Here is a 19,579-nt window from a genome sequence, read left to right as displayed (position 1 = left end):
GGAGGAAGAAAGAAGGAAGGAAGGAAAGAGAGAAGGAGGGAGGGAGGAAAGGAAGGAAGAGAAGAAGGTAGGAAGGAAGGAGGGAGGAAAAAAGGAAAGAAGGGAGGAAGGAAGGAAGGAAGGAAGGAAGGAGGGAGGAAGGAAGGAAGGAAGGAGGGATGGAACGAGGGAAGGAAGGAAGGAAGGAAGGAAGGAAGGAGGGAGGAAAGGAAGGAAGGGAAGGAGGGAGGGATAGAAGGAAGAAAGGAAGGAAATAGAGAAGGAAGGAGGGAGGAAAAAAGGAAAGAAGGGAGGAAGGAAGGAAGGAAGGAAGGAGGGAGGAAGGAAGGAAGGAGGGATGGAACGAGGGAAGGAAGGAAGGAAGGAAGGAAGGAAGGAAGGAAGGAGGGAGGAAAGGAAGGAAGGGAAGGAGGGAGGGATAGAAGGAAGAAAGGAAGGAAATAGAGAAGGAGGGAGGGAGGAAGGGAAGAATGTAGGAAGGAAGGAGGGAGGGAGGAAAGAAGGAAAGGGGGGAGGAAGGAAGGAAGGAGGAAGGAAGGAAGAAAGGAAGGATGGAAGGGAGGAAGAAGGAAAAAAAGGAGGAAAGAAGGATGGAAAGGAGGAAGAAAGAAGGAAGGAAGGACAGAGGAAAGAAGGAAAGAAGGACAGTAGCTGGGAGGAAGGAAGGAAGGAAAGGAAAGGAAGGAAAGATATAAAAAATGATTTGTGACACTCAAAAGCTAATTTGCCTCGACTTGATTCAGCTGGCGTCGTTAAAGCAGAGGTTTAAAATGTGATTAGTTCGTGTTTGTCAGTGAATCAAATATCCCGTTTCCACTGGAGGAAATTAACTGTTAATCTGAAGCTTGAACCTGAAGTGAACTTGTGAGGCGGCTTGTTGCTGAGTTTTTCCTTCAGTTTGAGCTGTGATGATTCAGACATACAGGATTTAACAAGACTGAGACTATATTTATGGCTCTGTTAGGCTGCTCTTATGACAGCCATGCTTTAAGCTACTACATCTAATATGTGCCAATCTTCACAATACATGAACTGCAGCTGAGGTTCAAATGAATGTCAGGTTTTTAAGGTAGTATTGGAGTATTGGACAAATTAAACTTTTGGCCTAATAATGGTGCTAGATAAAGCCAGCGGATCATCAGAGTTATTAGGATTCATCCTCTGAATACCAAGATATACAAAACATGTTGTCAGTGGGGTTTATCAAGCTTCATCCTCTGAGGATCATGAACGTCTGTACCAAACTCCATCTCAATCCATTAATCACATTTAAGATATTTCAGTCTGGATAAAAATTGGCAGACGGATCAACATGACCATCTGTAGAGCCGAGCAACTAGAGTGACTAAAAATGGCAACAGCAGAACAAACCTCGTCGTTCTCAGCCATTCAACGCACCAACACGACAGGACTAAGCACAGACAGTGATATCAGGTTGGGTATCGGTACCTGTGTCGTGCTCTGCAGTATTTTAACTCATTTCAGACACTGACAAATTACAGTGAACTTGTCGTGAATTATATGCTTTGTCAACAGCTGATCTATCAAATCATTTAACTTAGTCACTCTTTCTGAATCCTGGTTTTAAAGACAGGAAGTGAAGTAACGACATGCAGCTCAATCCAAACCCCGATTATGGCAAAAATCCAAATCACCATTAATTGAACTTTTAACCTGGATTAAGATTAATGAACGATTATCTCCACCCTTGATGAACAATGATGTATTTTCACAGTTTCTTTAGTTTAGTATTTTCCACTGCTGCCCTCACACATGAGGATCTTTAGGGAGTGAAAATAAAGATGTTTTAAGGTGTGACGCTGTGGTTAATGTTTAGTTTACTTGATTAGAACTCTGTAAAGATCATGGTTTGGGTTAAAATGAAGGAAGGAAGGAAGGAAAGAAGGACAGAGAGGGAGGGAGGGAGGGGGGGAAGAAGGACATAGGAAAGGAAGGGAGGAAGGAAGAAGGAAGGGAGAAGGGAGGGAGAAAGGAAGAGAGGAAGGAAGGAGGGAGAAAGGGAGAAAGGAAGGGAGGAAGGAAGGAAGGAAGGAAGGAGGGAGAAAGGGAGAAAGGAAGGGAGGAAGGAAGGAAGCTGTGGTTAATGTCTAGTTTACTTGGTTAGAACTATGTAAAGATCATGGTTTGGGTTAAAATGAAGGAAGGAAGGAAGGGAGGGAGGAAGAAGGAAGGGAGGAAAGAGAGAAGGAAGGAGGAAGGAAGGAAAGAAGGACAGAGGAAAGGAAGGAAGGGAGGGAGGGAGAATGAAAGAAAGGAGGGAGGGAGGAAGGAAGAAAGAAGGAAGGTAGGAGGGAGGGAGGGAGGAAGAATGAAAGAAAGGAGGGAGGGAGGAAGGAAGAAAGAAGGAAGGTAGGAGGGAGGGAGGGAGGGAGGAAAGAAGAAGGAAGGAAGGAAGGGAGGAAGAAGGAAGGTAGGAGGGAGGAAAGGAGGGAGGGAGGAAAGAAGAAGGAAGGAAAGGAGGAAGGAAGGGAGGAAGAAGGAAGGAACGTAGGAGGGAGAAAGGAAAAGAGGAATGACGCTGTGGTTAATGTCTAGTTTACTTGATTTGGTTTGGGTTAAAGTCATCACTGGAGACAAGTTTTCAAATTCCTTAAAGATATGCAACCTCTGTTGTCATGGCAACAGTGAACACCACCATTAATTGACATGAGCAAGATTAAGTCGATTAGAGTTTCTAAATGTTGGTTTTGATTATTTTCCCGATTAATTGCCCAGACCTATTGTATCATTACATCTCTGATAAAGCTGGATAAAAGAAGTTTGGATAAGAAATCATGACTTGCATTTTCATCTTTTGAGCAACAATTAACTCTCAGACAAAAGATGTGGAGCCAAGCACAGGTGAGATGGGCTCAAACATCAAGATGTGGAGTAAAACTGAAGCTCAACAGCAGGTGTTTTACAGCAGATTCTGTCCACGTCATTTCTAATCATCGTCAAACACCGACTGACTGCAGAGACCGAACCAGCACTGCTCCACAAGAACACGGTGTAAAAAAAAAAAATGATGGGAAAATCCACAGCATTACATGACCTAAATTCACAGCTTTTTAACTACAGCTCACAAGAACATCACGTCTGCCCACACACACACACACACACACACAGAGACACACACACACACACAGAGACAGAGACACACACACACACACACACACACACACACACACACACACACACACACACACACACACAGAGACACACACACAGAGACACACACACAGGCAAAGTGCAGCCAGTCCACAGGAATCAGTCATCCACATCAGATTTAGCTGTGTGTGTTTTGCATGCGGTCCAGCAGACACTGATGATGGAAAACACTGGCAGTAGTTTCCATCTGTGCCCCGCTCAAATATTTCTACCACTCGATAGGTTTTACGATCACACTGCACCACAGACCTGCACCACAGACCTGCACCACAGACCTGCACCACAGACCTGCTCCGAAGGACGATTCAACCTGTCCTGCGTTCAGCCGGCCGGCAAAAATTACACTCAAGCCTTTAAAGTTCTCGTGCAGCTGCTTGTAAACTTTTTCTAAACTTGTTTTAGTACCAATGTTAATGCTGAAACCATCGCTCATTGAATCAATTCATCAAGAAAAAAATGTGTTCAGACATTAACCCTTTACATACTGTTCATATTCTGACTCATAATTAGTCTCTACATCATTTCACATTCATGGATTCCCCCATCTGTCATTAATAAATGTTTGATTAATCCTTCTGTTTGATTAAAAGACATTTAAAATCACTATTTTATAGAATATGATGAATATACAACATGTTTTAATGCTGATTTCTGCATGTATTTAGTAAACACAGGTCAAACTTGTGCATTTCCATATTTCAAAATGTGTATCAGCGACACAAATATTTAAAATATTATGCATTTAATTTCCATTTCTGTAAACTGTGGGTCACATTAGGACAAATCCTGCTCAAATAAGTGTGTATATGATATTTTTACAGCTCTCAAATGTAAAGAAAATGAGTCAAATTTGCCCTTGAACAGTATATAAGGGTTTAAAAACCTTTTCTAAACTAATTTTAGTACCAATATTGATGCTTAAACTTCCTCAATTAATCAATTAAATCATGAAAAAAAGCAATGAGCTTCACACAAGCAGTCAGAGACATCCCTAACTAACCCAGGATCATTATTATGGCTGATATAGATATATTTTAATGTCCCTTCAAGTTCAGCCCTCTGTCTCTTTAACGTCCCCCCTCCTCTCTTTAGGAGCACACTTTGTCCTCATTGGTTAGTTTCCAGAAGATCAACAGACTTCTAGCAGCTCTGGATAAGTAGAGTGAGTGAGTGAGTAGTGGTGATAGTAGTAGTAGTAATATATTTGTCTTTGCTTTTTAAATCAAAATAGAAACTTTTAACCTTTAAAACAGGAGATACAGACTGTTAGCAGCATGACTGGTTAAAGTGGTTGTTCCCATTGTACGTGCCTTGAATTGGTAAAACTGAGATTGGTAGAATTGATTATTATTAATAGTGTTGTTTTTATTATATAAGATGTAGAACAGGGATCGCTTTAACCCAAAACAGAGTGATAAAGTCTCACTCTCCTTGTTAAATGTTTCATTAAATACATCATCTGTAATCTAAGCTTGTAAATCTTTAGTTTTAAAGCAGGGCCTTCACAGTATTTGAATCAAGTAGCTCATGAAAGCTCTTTTTTTTTTAATTGGAGGACTGGAGGACACTTTGACCTGGTCCAAGTCTCTCTGCTGGCTCCAAATGTTTACAGTCAGTGTTGTTTTTGTTCTTATTATTATTATTATTATTATTATAATATAAGATGTAGAACAAGGAGCACTTTAACCCAAATAGAGTATTAAACTTTCTATCGCTGGTCACATCAGCGTCTTCAGAGTCAAATTCTCCCAGTTAAATGTTTCATTAAATACCTCATCTATAATTTAAGCTTGTAAATCTTCAGTATTTGAATGAAGTAGCTCATGAAGTATAGGATGAGCTTAATTAAGTATCCGATCAGGTACCTGTTATTAAAATACTTGCATCTGAATTGGGGTTAAAAACACTTCTGTCCATCCTTAGTTGCAGCTCAGTTGATATCAAACCTCTGGTATTATATTATATTATATTGACACTAGTTGTTTTTTTTTAAATTGGGAGGACTGTAGGACACGTTGACCTGGTCCGAGCCTCCCTGTTGCTGGCTCCAAATGTTTACAGTGGGACAACCTGAGGCCTCTGATTGAAACTCTGATTAAAGTCAAAGATGATCTAAAAACTAAAAACTAAAAAGACTCTCCACCCAGTGATACCGCCCTGTAATAAAAACAATACTCTTCTGTTGTTTCTCACACGGTTATTAAAAAAGGACAAACTCAAACAGTCATATGATCGTAACAACAAGAAGAAGAAGAAGAAGAAGAAATCTGCAGCCCTGGGTTTCGTCTCCCAACCTTCCAACCCACACGTTTAGATCTCCATCTTTATTTTATGACTGTATGTAAATCACTCAGCGCCTCTTAGAGACTCCAACTGTTAAATCTCCACATAATGCTGCAACATAAATCTGAAGTCATGGTAGTAACGAGTCAGGAGTATATATCTGTCCCAAGCCTGAAGAGGAACATCTGAGTGTTAAAAACCCAAACACAACCCCCCCCCTCGCCTCCTGCCCCCCCCCCCCTCGCTCCCCCCCCCCCCTTCTGATTCAAGTTGAGGACGGCAGAGACGTTACCTGTCAAAGTCTTCTTCCTGTGAGTGTGTGTGTGTGTGTGTCAGGTGTTGATCTGCCACAGGGCAAAGTTCACACACTTCAGCTTCTATCTCAACTTGACTCCGATGCGTCCCGTGAGAAAGAAAAACAGATCTTTCTTTCCTCCCTCTCTCTCTCTCTCTCTCTCTCACTCACTTCATTCTCTCTTCCAGTGTCAGGGGCGAGCAGCTGATTCCTCTCTCTCTCTCTCTCTGTTTTTCCACAACGTGAGTTAAGTCATCTCATAACACAAACTTTCTTACTTTCTTTCCTTTCTACTCTATCGCTCCTCCCACTCCTTTGAGCAAAACAGCTGATTTTTCCTTCCTTGAACTTGTGCAAGATTATTGTAGCTCCACCCACTGCTGGCCTCTCTCTCTCTCTCTCTCTCTCTCTCTCTCTCTAACTCTCTAACCCTCTCTCTCCCTCTCTCCCTCTCTCTCTCTCCCTCTCTCTCTCTCTCTCCCTCTCTCTCCCTCCCTCTCTCTCTCTCCCTCTCTCTCTCTCTAACTCTCTCTCTCTAACTCTCTAACCCTCTCTCTCTCTCTCTCTCTCCCTCTCCCTCTCCCTCTCTCTCTCTCTCTCTCTAACTCTCTCTCTCTCTAACCCTCTCTCTCTCTCTCTCTCCCTCTCCCTCTCTCTCTCTCCCTCTCTCTCTCACTAACTCTTTAACTCTCTCTCTCTCTAACTCTCTCTCTCCCCCCCCTCTCTCTTTCTCTCTCACTAACTCTCTAACTCTCTCTCTCTCTCTTTCTCTCTCTCTCCATTTTCATTCATTTTCTCTAAAAGCTTTAACTCACCTTGGAGAGAGTTCTGAAAATAAAACATCCTCGTTAACCGCCTGATAGTGTGCGAGCGAGTGAGTGAGTGTGTGAGAGTGTTTTAAAGAAATGTGGCAGGTGATAACAGACTGATAAGAGACACAATGAACTATTGTCACCAACAATACAGCGAGTGGAGATTAGAAAAAAAAAAAAGAGCGATGGTTCAACCTGAAACACTTTGAATGTTTTACATCCTCTACAGGTGTGAATGCATTATTTGAATTATTCATCTGTCTTTTATTTTATATATATTTTAGCCTGTTTTCCTACTTAGGCTTTTATTTTTATTCTATTTTTCATTTCCTGGTTGGTTTTCTCTTTATATTCCATCTTTTTATATCTGATTTTACTTCATGCTTCCTCTTTATTTTATTATTTTATTTTCTTCTCATCTTTTATTTCCTTTTAATACCCCCACTTCACATGTACGGTTTTACCCACTTCATTTTATAATGACTTTAATTCATTATTAATTTGTTATATCTTATTTATCTTTCCTTTTATTTTGGTTTTCTGATTTTTTTTACATTTTTATCCTACGTCTGGTGTTTCCTCATTGTAGATTCATGAGAGTTATGATGGCGGTTCCTCAGTTCCTGTCATATTTTTTATCTTTTTGCTTGTTTTGTTATATTACTATGGATGAAAAGTGCTACACAAATAAAGTCTAACTGATTTCAGAGTCATAATTATACCTGGTGGGACTATTTTCACTCGTCAGAAAAGGAAAGCTTTCTCAACTCAAACTGGGACTGTGAAGCAAAATCAAAAAAATCAATGCAGCAAAGTCTCATTTAAAACTTGCTCTAACGTCTCATTTGGTTGTTTTCGTCTTGTTCTCCATGTTCTCGTCTCTACGTGAGTAATAATGTAAAAGAATGACTTCACACTGAGTCACAGAAACACAAAAACTGCGCCTTCACTTTTTTTTTTTCTTTTTTTTTTCTGGCCACACCCGGATCAGAGATGTCTCCGCAGGTGTTTTGCATTAGATGGAAAACACACCAGTATGGGTTTCCACTGAAGCTTTTTTTTTAATCTGGCACTGTCAAACACACATTAATCTAAAAGGAAGTGTCAGTGAGCTGCTTAGACTGCGCCTATTTCAAAACACACTTCAAACTGGCTGCTTGTCTTGCTTCTGAAAGTTAGAAAAAAAAGTTAAAGTTTTCAGAAAAGTTTGAAGATTGAAGATTTTCTGGCTCACACCTTTAAATTTAAATAAAAACAATTAATAAATGAACTTTGAAAAGGACACAGATCTAATCTAGTGTATGAATGCAGGTGTTTTGCTCACACACACTGAATCAAACTCTATCTGGCGGACTTCCAAAGCAGCTAATGCTAACACCAGGGAGCAGAAACATTCTTCAGCTATTAATAATTGTGGTTTAGCTTCACTCCCTTTATTCTCTCTGGCTGTACTAAACGACAGACGCATACACTTAAATACAATAAGCCGAGCTGTAGTAGATCAATGAGCACGTCCTTTTTACTAATATTTGACCTGTTAGAGGAGAAAGTACTTGATGGGAGGCATCTCTGGTATGCAGGAATGCCAAATATTTGCTGATTGCAGCCTCTCAGATATGACTATTTGAAGTGTTTCTGTGTCGTAAGTGACAGTCAACGCAGTGTTTTTGGATCTTTGGACTGTTGATTTGACAAAACAAGATATTTCAAGATGTTATAATGGGCTCTACAGGTAGTTTTCATAATTTACATTTACATTTTATAGACACAATTATTAACTGATTGAGAAAATAATCTGCAGATCAATCTATAAAGAAAAGAATCATTATTTAAAACCCAAGTGTAATTTTCTCCACATTGTCCAAAGTGTATAAATCAGTAATAATTTAATTATATACTGAAATCAGCGCATTTTAGCCAGTTAGTGCAGAGACACTGATCATATGTCAGTCTTTTAATTTAAACACATTTTGGTGACCTGCTGGAGCGGCCGGATTTAAAGATTTTTATTATCATTATTACTAGTATTATTATTTTCATTATTATTATTTATTGTTTATTTTTGTAACTGAAACTATTATTGTATAAATGAAAACACGCTGGTATAACTTTAAACTTTAATTTTTAAATTTACTTCACTAAATCCTCACATAAGTTTAAAGTTTGTAGATTAGCACAGATATTCATATATAATATAATATATATTATAATATGTAATATATATCTATATAGAAAATAATCATTAACTTAAACCCAGGTGTAATTTTCTCCACATTGTGTTTATGATTAATTATTAATGATTATGATTTTGCTCAGATTCAAACCAGATGAACAACAAGTGAAACGACGGTTGAGTTTTTAGAAATGGACTCTTCGTGTGTCCGACACAGACAGACGGAGCGGAGGAGCTGAACCTGCAGACTTTGTTTCAGTCAGCAGGTCAGAGAGCTCGGCGGTGACTTCCAGACAGAAAACTGGACAGCAGGGCAGCAGATGGCACTGCCCACCGTGGCACCGTGCCCTGGCATTACACACACACACACACACACACACACACACACACACACACACACACACACACACACACACACACACACACACACACACACACACACACACACACACACACACACACACACACACAGTCCACATGGTGTTTTACAGTAGCCAATCACACACACATGGGACTCCAAGTACAGTAGGAAGGCTTCACACTGGGTCAGTTTCTGATCTGCTAAAACCGATTCAACACACACACACACACAAAATGTTGAACTGACTCTCTAAACCCTGAGCGTTAATGTGTGTAAATATCACATGACCACTTGGCCGAAACATTTTTTTGTTCTTTTGAGATTTCAAAAAGATCAAAAACACCAACAGACACGCATCATTTCCCCTCGCGGCTTGTTAGCAGACTGACCCTAACCCTGTCCTCATCAACAACTAGACTGACAATAATCACATCACTAGGCAAGCATAAATATGGTGTGTGTGTGTGTGTGTGTTATGATCCCCATGTTGTAACACTGTATGAGCGTTTCATATCAATCCTCACATACTGTTCATACTCAGATGTATCCATTATTATCCATAATTAGTCTCTTAATTGAGTAATGAGTCTCATCAGTCAAAAGGTAAATGCGTGATAAAGCCTAAAAGAAGCTTTCAGAGAGCAGAGATGCTTTGATTCTTCTGTTTTATGCTTAAAAGGGGAAATATTACAAGTTCAATGAATTATATTAAATGTGAACAATGATTAAAATGTGAATCAGTTGCATAAAAATGTTCATATGAAGTTGAAATATTTCCATTTATTTGTATATTCTGGGTCATATTAGGAGAAGACTAAAAGAAAACAGTATATAGGATGTTTTGCCTGCTCTCAAATGTCAAAATAGAGCAAATTTGACCCTGAATGTGTGTGTATGTGTGTATGTGAAGGAAGAGCTTTGTGGATCAGTGTTAACCAATAATCAGAGACACTTACTCGCTTCGTCGGCGTGCCTCCATCCCATCAGGTAGGAAGAGTTTGATAGTTGACACGATGCAGCCATGAGTGACTAAAGACACAAACAGACAACCAGCACGTTTATGTTAATATTAAAGTTAAGATATTTATTAGTCTTACAGTATTACAGCAGCAAAGTGGAAAGTAAGAATATAAAAGAGCATCAATAAAAAGAATAAAGTAAGTAAAACAAGTAATATCGGCGCGCGGGTGGTCCAGTGGTTGGGGCGCGTGCCATATGCGCAGCTGACCCCGGTTCGAATCCCGATCGGGGTTCCTTTGCTGCATGTCGCGCCCCCCTCTCTCTCCCATGTTTCCTGTCTATCTACTGATAGATAAAGGCGTCTATGCCAACAAAATGTTTAAAAAAAACCCAAAAAAACAAGTAATATGATTATGAGGAAATAAATATAGTAACTGTATGTTGAGGAGTATTGGTGTAATGATAATAAACCTGAGTGTGATACTCATATTACACAGTAGTGTTCATTAAAAAGTGCAGTTTTCACATCATATCAGGAGAAATAGGAGAAGACAGAAATCTTCCTCATGATTAAAGTGAATGAACTGCGGCCATCTTTGAACCTTTCATATTGACATAATGTTGCAGGTTAAAGCAACCTGTGTTGGTCCCCGACTGTTAAATTAATAAAAGTTAACTCAAAACTAACCTGTTCAGCCCGGCTTTTTATTAAGAATTATTTATAGGCTTTTGTTATTATATTTTTATTATTATTTTATTATTTGTTTTGATGTTTCTTCTATTTTATTTTATTCTATACGTTGTGTCTTCTTATTGATTTTATCTTTCTTGGTTTCTTTTCTCTTTTTTTTAAATCTTTTTTAACCTAGTTTTAGTCTAGATTTTTATCAAACTTTATTTCTATTTCATTTTACTTTAATAAACTTTTTCTTTTATGCTCTTTCTTCTCTTATTTTACTTATTTAATTAATTAAGTTTTTTACTATAATCCTTAAAAAAAAAAGTATTACGAGTTTAGGATTTGTCTTTTCTTGTGTGCATTGGGTTAAATGTTTATTCTTTGTATTTGTTCTTTCTCTTTATGTTTTCGTTGGCTTACACTTCTTCTGTCTTATTATCAGCTTGTAAATCAACTGTGAGGAACTTTGAACAACATTAACCTGCATGAAAGTTGCTCTATAGATAAAGTTTGGTTGATTTATTGGTTGACATAAACACACGAGGAGCAACCGTCTCAATCCTTCCTCTCACCAAGCTTCCTCTTTTTATCTTAATATTTAATTTATTTGACACATTTTTGCCCAAAGTGACATTTTTCTCAACATACAGACACTTCACATTTACAGGTCGGAGCCTTATTAAAAGACTCTCCGAAGGGGTTTGATCCTCAACCCATCGACAGCCCATCAATAATGGAGCGGCTCTACCATCTGAACTCCACCCGTGCACCACCGTTTATCTCACTGCTGTCTCCTCTCTGCAACAACTAAAAGCACATCTTGTTTTTTTGGTTGCAGTAGAATAAAATCAACCATGTTTGCAAACTGTTACAGTGACAGCTCACAACAAGGTCAGGAGGAGCAGCTCCGATAATAAAACAATCCACTGCAGAGGTGTCAAACTCATTTTTATTAAAGGGCCACATACAGAACGATTTGATCTCATGTGGGCCGGATCATTAAAAAGATGGAAGGAAAGAAGGAGGGAAGGGAAAAAGGAAGGAAGAAAGGAAGAAAGAAATGGAGGAAGGACAGAAGGAAGGAAGGAAGGAAGGAAGGATGGAAGGAAGAACAGAAGGAAGAAAGGGAGGAAGGACAGATGGAAGGAAGGAAGGAAGGAAAGAAAGAAAGAAAGAAAGAAAGAAAGAAGGAAGGAAGGAAGGACAGAAGGAACAAAAGGAGGAAGGACAGATGGAAGGAAGAAAGAAAGGAAGGAATGAAGTAAGGAAAAAAGGAAGGAAGAAAGGAAGGAAGAACAAAGAAAGGAAAAAAGGAAGGACAGAAGGAAGAAAGGAAGGACAGAAGGAAGAAAGGGAGGAAGGACAAATGGAAGGAAGGAAGGAAGGAAGGACAGAAGTAAGAAAGGGAGGAAGGAAGGAAGGGAGGAAGGACAGAAGGAAGAAAGTGAGGAAGGAAAGAAGGAAGGAAGGAAGAAAGAAGGAAGGAACAAAGAAAGGAAAAAAGGAAGGACACAAGGAAGGAAGGGAGGAAGGACAGATGCAAGAAAGGAAAGAACACAGGAAGGAAAGTGGGCCGGGTTGGACCCCTCGGCGGGCCGGTTCTGGCCCGCGGGCCGCATGTTTGACACCCCTGATCTACTGCGAACGTCTGAAGTAAAGAATCCAAAAGGCTAACTCCAGAGTTTTTATTTAATGGATGTGAAGAGGAAGTGATGAAGGCAGTCGGCAGTCGTATGTAATCTGCCCCGGCTTTAAATAACCACATAATGCATCATCCAGCCGGCTTCACAGCACCCTTCCTGAGAATATTAGCTATAATTTGGATTAATCTGGGGCTTATTTTAGGTAATGCAATTCTATATAACTCTGTGATTTAGTGATGTGATGCTTGTGGCACAGCTGGAGTCTCCACAGATGAACCTGTGACAGTAGATGAATGAATGGAGGAGTCTGTGGAGCGTTTCCAGTATGAAAGCTCTCACTGGAGCTGAAAATCTGACCTGAATATGTTCTGAGCGCTGTGCGTGAGTACAGTATGAAGTCTATGACCTTAACAAAACGAACCCTAAGGTATCCTTCAGGGTTAGTCCAGTGTAATTATGTCAAGGCTTTTTATTTGTGCATTATCGACCTCACTGTAACCTCCTTCTTTTGTTTCTTTTGTTTCCTGCATCTCGCTCCGTGTTACGCTCAATTTCTCCAGCATAAAAAGTGTTTGTGTTTAAATGACCAGACTTGTAGCGCCTGCAGCTGCGTGTGTAAATATATGATGTACCTTTACGTGTGTTCTCAGTGACGTCGACGCCGAACTGGATGATGTCTCCGGAGAGGACTTCGCAGGGCGGACTCTCTTCTGAGCCACGACTCAACCTCTGGCTGTTGATGAACGTCCCGTTGCTGCTTTTAGTGTCCTGCAGGTAGAACTGACACAGAACAGAGAGAACAGGTGAGAACCTTAAAACAATAAGGGCACATTTATGCTCAACGGACATACGAAAATGTATCCGTCCGTTTCAAACGATGTTACTGTCACTGCTCACATACTTCCATGCGTCCTTTACGTTGGCATGGATGTTAACCAATACATCCACCAGGGGGCAGCGCTGAGTCAAACGTTTATGACACAACAACAAACTCAAAAACAAACATGGCGACTGTGGAGGAGATATTGATAATGTTCCTCTTACATAAAAGACTAAAACGACATGTTACAACCTTTCCTCAAAAAGTTCCACCATTGTTATTTCTTCTTCGAGTCTCACTAGAGCTACGTATCGAGTAGTGACAGCAACACTGCCCCCCCCCCCATGGTTTCCGGTGGTACTGCCCCAATTTTTCAGTATGTGTAAGCTTTATACAGAAGGCTCCGTCCGTATCCAGATCCGTATTTAACGGTGAGCATAAATGGGCCTTAAGGGTAAGGGGGAAGAAAACAATACAGAATAGCATGTCGGTATTTTGCATGGCAATATTGTTTCGATGCACGGACGCCAAGTATGGATCTTTTATGATATAAATTGCAAATGAAAATTTTAGTTTTTGGTACCAGAATGGTACCAGAATAATAAAACTCCATAATAAAAACAAAGTACAGAAAAATAGAAAGAGAGAGATAAAATGCTAGAATAGAGCATTAAATATAAGATTGCAGCATAAAATAATGATATGGTTTAAAAATCATTAAAAGGATTAAAATGTAAAGTGCTTTAAAAGAGGTGACAGTCAGCATGCAGGAAGAAGTTTTCCTTTGGAGGTTATAATTTGCTGTTGTAAAAAAGGTAATCAATCGCAATATATTTAAAATCACAATAATATCGTATCGTAGATCCTCTAGTGATTCCCACTCCTATAAAAACAACGGACACAGACAAACTGTTTTATGACACAGACAGAAGAGAGAGGGACAAAATAACACTCAGTTGCACCTCACAATGAAATCTCACAACTATTAAAAGTCATTTTTAACCACTATACATCATACTAGTGCTTATGCAATATGACAGCAACCCAAAGCCCAGAATGTCACATCCGCCGGCCGGAAGGAAGTGATATACTTAGACAACGATACCATCTTTTCATGATATCTGTATTTATAGAAACTGTTCCATGTTAGCAGATATTGGCAGCAGCCTTCATAGCATGCTAACATTAGCCGATTACCGCTAATCACAAAGTCATTCATGTGCAAGAGTGGGATCCATTTCATTTCATTTTTATTGTTTATTTGATCATATTATTATTATACTGTTGTGTCAATTTTGAATTTCCCTCTATAAGGATCAATAAACTCTACTCTAATGTGAGGTCAATGTAATGTAGTTGTGTGCCCTGGTCTACATGCTGGGAACGCTGCTGCAGTATTCAGTGACATTTTTTGGCTTTATGATGAATTTATGGACTTGCTTTATTAGATTGTTGCATTTCCTGCTTAAGATCCTTCATGTATATTTAAATATCCTGTAAAGCCTGAAGAATACACTTTAGACTCTTTATTTCACTGGTAACATAGTTTTATAAGGAGAGCCAGCTGACGAGCCCCGACAGGTTTTATTGGCTCCTCCTGCACATTTCTCTTCTATTAGTTATTGTTTTATTTTCTTTATCTCAAAAGCATCTTGTATTATGTTGTTGTTTTCCTTTTTATGTGCAAATAAACTAAACTAAGCTGTTTAGTATCAGTAAATTGTGACCTGATGAAGGCTCAAAAGCAAAAAATCAAGGGTCGACTGAAGTCAGCAAGCTTCCCCTCCTCTGAGAAACATGAATAACTTTCCAAAGTTTCACAGCAATCCATCTGATAGCTGTTGAGCTATTTCAGTCTGGACCGTTTCAGTGGTTGCTGGTGTGGCTAAAAAGAGCACCTACATATCGATGGTATACTAGTGTTCCTTATTTCAGAGCTCAGAGGATCTATCAACCAGCACACAGGCCACAATACTTTGTTCTCTTCCTGGTTTGCATCCTCATTATGCAACTACCAACACACATTAGTTCATTAATCAGACGTCAATCAGACTTCACACTGTGATGAAACCACGTTTTTTTAAAAAAGCAACTTTTTCAAGGCTTTAGTTTCTGAATGATTAAAATCCTTCTGGTTGGAAATTCAGCCACGTCTCTCTCTTTCAAGTCATCCTGTCAAAACACATCTTTAATAACTGTGGTAGAAGAAGAAAATGCTTCCAGGCAACAGACAACAACGCTCACTGACACACTATCTACTCTATAAATGCACTAATGTACTCCACACATGATGAATAAAGCCGTTATTTGTCATTTTTGTATCTTTATTCACAATTAACTCATCATTACTATCCTCCTATCAGTACAAGTTGTTCATAATTGAATCCTGATGTTACTTTTAGTTCCTCATCCCCCAAAAATATATATATATAACTTAACACTAACCACACCGCAACTTTTCACTTCATTTACGAGCACTCGGACAGAAAGTCACAAGGTGCGAAGCCACAACGACGCAGACGACGATGGTGATGATGACACCTTCAACCACAAACTGACAGAAAAACAAATCAGAGCGACGACGACGACGACTGTTTCATTCACACATCGTTCAGCAAACACACATGTGGACGACAGTTGTATAAAACACACAAACTGAGGGAAGTGAAGTACACACACACACACACACACACACACACACAGATGTCAAGACAGGAAACTGAACACACACAGACGACATAAAAAAACATGTAAAGACAAACAAGGATTAAAAGCTAACATACTAATATAAACCTAATAACACACACAGATGCAGTAACATATACAATTACACACACACACACACACACACACCAACAAACACACACACACACACAGAGGTTAAGCCATCTGATCTGTCTGTCGTCCCAGGAGTTTCATTCATCAGCTTTCCGTCATGACCGAAAACCACTGTCGATGTACTAGAGAGAGAGCGAGAGAGGGCGAGAGAGCGAGAGAGAGAGAGAGAAAGAGGGAGGGGGGGGGCACACGAGTGGAGGAAGGAAGGAGGGACTGATGGAAGAAAGAGAAAGAGAGAGGGAGGGAGGGAGGGAGGGGGAGAAAGAGAGAGGGAGGGAGGGGGGGGAGAGAGAGAGAGAGAGAGAGAGAGAGAGAGAGAGAGACACGAGAGAGAGAGAGAGAGAGAGAGAGAGAGAGACACGAGACTGGAGAAAGGAAGGAGGGACTGACGGAATAAAAAGAGAGAGAAAAGGGGAGAAAGCGTGAGAGACTGACTGTCTCTGTTTATCTGACTGCAGTGTGCTACAACAAGCTACCGATTCACAGCTCATGATAGCTATTTCCTCTCCGTGCGCACACACACACACATTGACAGTTACCTCCTGTCCCCATGGTAACCCGTAGACAGGGAGGGGAGGGACCTAACTATAGAGCTTTTCACCCAGCAACAACACACACACACACACACACACACTCTATCACACTATGCGTCACATACCTCACATATGGCTCGCACTTATACCAAGTGTGTGTCTTGCACAGAGAGACACACACACACACACACACACACACACACACACACACAGACAGAAAACATGACGTCACCACCTTGTGAGCAGACGACTCGCTGGTTTAGCCTCAGTTCAGTGAAAGTTCACAATCACACATCACAAACCTCACTTCTATTAAACCGTTTTTACATTTTTTTATGAATTCACAGCTTTATTAAATCACATGTGACGCAGCCGATAAGTAATAATCAACTTATAACAGCAGTAAAGCAGCAGTTGAGTTCATATACCGATAACCGATAACGGCACGACATGAGCGGAGAAACACGGCCCCGTCTGTTTCTGTTGAATGAGTCGACTGTCCATTCAAACATACCGACGATGATTATAATAAATGTAAAGGCTGTAGATCAGGGGTGCAAAACATGCGGCCCGTGGGCCAGAACCGGCCCGCCGAGGTATCCAATCCGGCCCACTTTCCTTCCTGTCTTGTTTTCCTTCCTTCCATCTGTCCTTCCTTCCTTCCTTCCTCCCTTCCTTTCTTCCATCTTTCCTTCCTCCTTCTTCCCTTTCTTTTTCCTTCTTTCCTTCCTTCCATCTTTCCTTCCTGTCTTGTTTTCCTTCCTTCCATCTGTCCTTCCTTCCTTCCTTTCTTCCATCTGTCCTTCTTCCCTTTCTTTCTTTCTTTCTTTTTTCCATCTTTCCTTCCTGTCTTGTTTTCCTTCCTTCCTGCCTTCCTTCTGTCCTTCCTCCTTCTTCCCTTTCTTTTTCCTTCTTTCCATCTTTCCTTCCTGTCTTGTTTTCCTTCCTTCCTGCCTTCCTTCCTTCTCTCCTTCCTCCCTTTCTTTCTTTTTTCCTTCCTTCCATCTTTCCTTCCAGTCTTGTTTTCCTTCCTTCCTGCCTTCCTTTCTTCCTTCCTTCCATCTGTCCTTCTTCCCTTTCTTTCTTTCTTTTTTCCTTCCTTCCATCTTTCCTTCCAGTCTTGTTTTCCTTCCTTCCTCCCTTTCTTCCTTCCTTCCATCCTCCCTTTCTTCCTTCCTCCCTTCCTTTCTTTTTTCCTTCTTTCCTTCCATCTTTTTAATAATCCGGCCCACATGAGATCAAATTGGGCTGTATGTGGCCCTTGAATGAAAATGAGTTTGACTCCTCTGCCGTAGATGATAAAACCATAAAACACACATCAGCATGGTCTGATGGTCATGGTTTAAAAATCTATAAAAATAGTGACAGCAGCTTGTAAAGTGTTGCATGTGCCGGCTGATAATTCACTCCTCGTGTCTGCTGTTTGATCTCAGACGGCGTTTGATCTCCACAAAAAACACACTTTTTAAAAACAAGGTATCTGCAGAATTTTAAAGAACAAATTTAATGACTTGTAAGACCTTTTTAATACTTCTTTAAAAAAGGAAAAGATATGCCACTGCTAAGACTATAGTACTGAAACTAATGATGATAGTTTTATTATAGTTCCTCCTCTCAACCCCAACCGGTCGAGGCAGATGTCCGCCCACTTCTGAGTCTGGTTCTGCCTGAGGGTTCTTCCTGTTAAAAGGGAGTTTTTTCTCGCCACTGTTGCTCATGTGGGAATGTTGGGTCTCTTTAAAGTTTAAACCTGAAGAGTTTGGTTTAGAACCTGCTCTATGTGTAAAGTGCCTTGAGATAACTTTGTTGTGATTCGGCGCTATACAAATAAAGATTGATTGATTGATTGATTGATGATTATTTTTTTACTTTAATTAATAAGTTGATTGGTTGTTTATGTAAAATAATCAGAACATAATGATAAATAACATAAATAATCTAATTTAACGCCTTAACACCTACAATTCCAGACAACTTAACCTTCGTGTCGTCCTCCCGTTTTGACTGTTCCTTCTTTCCTTCCCTCCTTCCTTTCTTCCTTCCTCCCTTCCTTCTTACCTTCCTCTTTTCCTTCCTCCCTCCCTCCCTCCGTCCTTCCTTCCTTCCTCCCCTCTTCCTCCCTCCCTCCCCTCTTCCTCCCTTCCTTCCTTCCTTGACTCAGGAGGGTTAAGACATGTTTAGACTTTGAATATCAAAAACTAAAATTTCTTTCTTTCTTTCCTTGTTTCGATTTTTTAACCGCTATTTAACCCCGAAAGCGTTTTTTTTCTTCTTTTTTTTTTAACACACTGCTATAAACAAATTGTGGGTTTATGCTGAATCACAGTTGCTTCATTTCCTCATTTCCAGACTTAGAAGACGGGTTAAAAATGAACTTTAGGGCAAAAACTCGTCCGTCAGCAGCTTGTTGTTTTCCTCAAACTGGTGTAATCCCAGTTGATCAGCTATGAAGCACCAGTTACACCAGTTAGTTAGTGATGAATGTGGTGAGTTGATGCCGATGCCATTATCTGTATTTATCAATTCCTGATCAGCTTTTTGTGCTGCCTACAAGGGTTTTATTATCTCCACTGTTTATCAATGGTCTTACACGCTGATGAATAAGCAATCAATCACGTGATGTAACCAAGTGTCATTTGGTGTAACCAGGATGTTTTCATAACAAGCTGATTATATACAGATTAATACATAAATCCAATTTTAGCAACACAACACTATGTTTAACAGATTTTACATCATCTGTCCGATTGTTGCTATTTTGATAGAAATGTTCGTTTTTAGGATATTTACTGCTCAATATTGACAAAATGTTCATCTTGCCGACCCTTATTTGTCACTGACCCACATATGAAACACGACTGACAGGTAAAATAAATGGTCCGCAGCCACTAGAACCTCTTCAATGACAGCTAAAACCTCTTTAATGACAGCTAAAACCTCTTTAATGACAGCTAGAACCTCTTTAATGAAAGCTAGAACCTCTTTAATGACAGCTAGAACCTCTTCAATGA

The 19,579-nt window shown here is 39.9% G+C and overlaps 1 protein-coding gene across 7 annotated transcripts in view; it reads right to left on the bottom strand.

Moving 5' to 3' along the window:
* slmapa (sarcolemma associated protein a) overlaps window positions 1-19,579 on the bottom strand; it is a 72,491-nt gene that overhangs the window by 39,553 nt on the left and 13,359 nt on the right. For 6 of the 7 annotated variants that reach the window (XM_053315433.1, XM_053315432.1, XM_053315436.1 and 3 more), the window contains exons 2-3: window positions 13,010-13,157; window positions 10,052-10,124 (exon numbers count right to left, since the gene is read on the bottom strand). In XM_053315433.1, coding sequence (XP_053171408.1) covers window positions 10,052-10,074 — 23 coding nt within the window. In that variant the 5' untranslated portion in view covers window positions 10,075-10,124; window positions 13,010-13,157. The remainder of the gene's footprint in view (window positions 1-10,051; window positions 10,125-13,009; window positions 13,158-19,579) is intronic. The other variant, XM_053315434.1, reaches the window with a different exon arrangement.

This window comes from Scomber japonicus, chromosome 3 (genome assembly GCF_027409825.1).
Source record: "Scomber japonicus isolate fScoJap1 chromosome 3, fScoJap1.pri, whole genome shotgun sequence".
NCBI classification, from domain to species: domain Eukaryota; kingdom Metazoa; phylum Chordata; class Actinopteri; order Scombriformes; family Scombridae; genus Scomber; species Scomber japonicus.
Note: the sequence above shows the minus strand (reverse complement) of the source record. Positions and strands in the feature narration are given on the sequence as shown.